This window comes from Orycteropus afer, unplaced genomic scaffold (assembly GCF_000298275.1).
Source record: "Orycteropus afer afer isolate SDZICR_OR568_19922 unplaced genomic scaffold, OryAfe1.0 scaffold00128, whole genome shotgun sequence".
Classification (NCBI taxonomy): domain Eukaryota; kingdom Metazoa; phylum Chordata; class Mammalia; order Tubulidentata; family Orycteropodidae; genus Orycteropus; species Orycteropus afer.
Genome location: NW_006921715.1, coordinates 6346173 through 6347393, shown reverse-complemented (window position 1 = coordinate 6347393; position 1221 = coordinate 6346173). Strand labels below are relative to the sequence as shown.

Below are 1221 nucleotides of genomic sequence, written 5' to 3'. Positions count from 1 at the left end.
GAGTCCATTCCGACCCACAGCGCCCCTAGAGGACAGAGTGGAACTGCACACAGGGTCTCCACGGCTGTCAATCTTCACAGAAGCAAAGCCCAAACCACACCCACTGCCATGGAGTCCATTCCGACCCACAGCGCCCCTAGAGGACAGGGTGGAACGGCCCACAGGGTGTCCAAGGCTGTCATCTTTACGCAAGCCGACTGCCTCATCTTTCTCCTGCACAGCGGGTTGGAACCCCCGACCTTTCGGTTAGCAGCCGAATGCTTTAACCAGTGCGCCACCAGAGCTCCAGGACACGAACAAAAAGGAAAAGATACGTGCTGTCGACATCAAGAGCTTTAAACATAGAAAGTTATTCTCGAGAATAAAAAGTTAGCACAGACTCGCTAGTTGACTCAGTTATACCTGACAACACTTCTGCCGGTCCACACGCCCGGCGTGATGGCTGGCCTCTCAGTACCATCAATCAGACTTCGGCGGCTGACACAGGAACCCTGGGTCCCACGGGCGTCCCTCGCCCCGGGTCAGTCTCAACCACCGTCCCACTAGGTCGCGCGCGACGCTCCTGCGCAGCCCCAACCCTCTTCGAGACCCTGCCCCGAGGAGCTCAGCGGCGCGGGATGCTGGGCCTTGAGGGGTGCGACCGTGACGTGGGGGCGACCCGGGCCCCCCAGCCCTGGCGACCACCCCTCCCGGCCCAGTTCCCATGCACCCGGCTTACTCGGCTCGGCGCCGCATCCCTGCGCTCCGCGCCGCGCTCTGGGGCGAGCTGAGGGCCGCAACCCGACAAGGCGCGGCAGAGCAATGGGTAAAGGGGCTTATTCCTGAGCCTCAAGGCCGCCATTGCCCCGCATCCACTCGCCTGCCGTGGCGCACGGCAGCGTCACGACGGCGCCAGGAGCTGCCTTACGGCAGTATCGCAAAGCCCAAAGCGGAAGCGGGGGTGCGGCCGACCTGCGCTGTCCGGGCGGTGTGAGGACCGGGCTTGCGGGGACAGCCGAAGGCGGGGAGGGCGATCGGGCCGGCAGACGCTCCTCGGCCGCGGCCACCCCAGGCTGTCTTGCACGCTGCTCGCGGCAAGCCGTGCGGACGCGTCGCGGCCCGAGGCCGCTCCCCGGGGTTCGGGGCGTTCGGCCGGGGGCGGGGCCGCGGCTTCCGGGCGGAGGAGGGAGCGCGAAGGCTGAGGAGGCGGCCTGCGGAGCGCGATGGCGCGGGCGGGACAGG

The 1221-nt window shown here is 66.6% G+C and overlaps 1 protein-coding gene across 1 annotated transcript in view; it reads right to left on the bottom strand.

Moving 5' to 3' along the window:
• LOC103200186 (cytochrome c oxidase assembly factor 8) overlaps positions 1–841 on the bottom strand; it is a 28029-nt gene extending 27188 nt beyond the window's left edge. Inside the window, exon 1 of the mRNA XM_007944618.1 lies at positions 719–841. Within this exon, the coding sequence (XP_007942809.1) occupies positions 719–841 (123 nt within the window). The remainder of the gene's footprint in view (positions 1–718) is intronic.
• Between the last annotated feature and the right edge of the window lie 380 nt (positions 842–1221).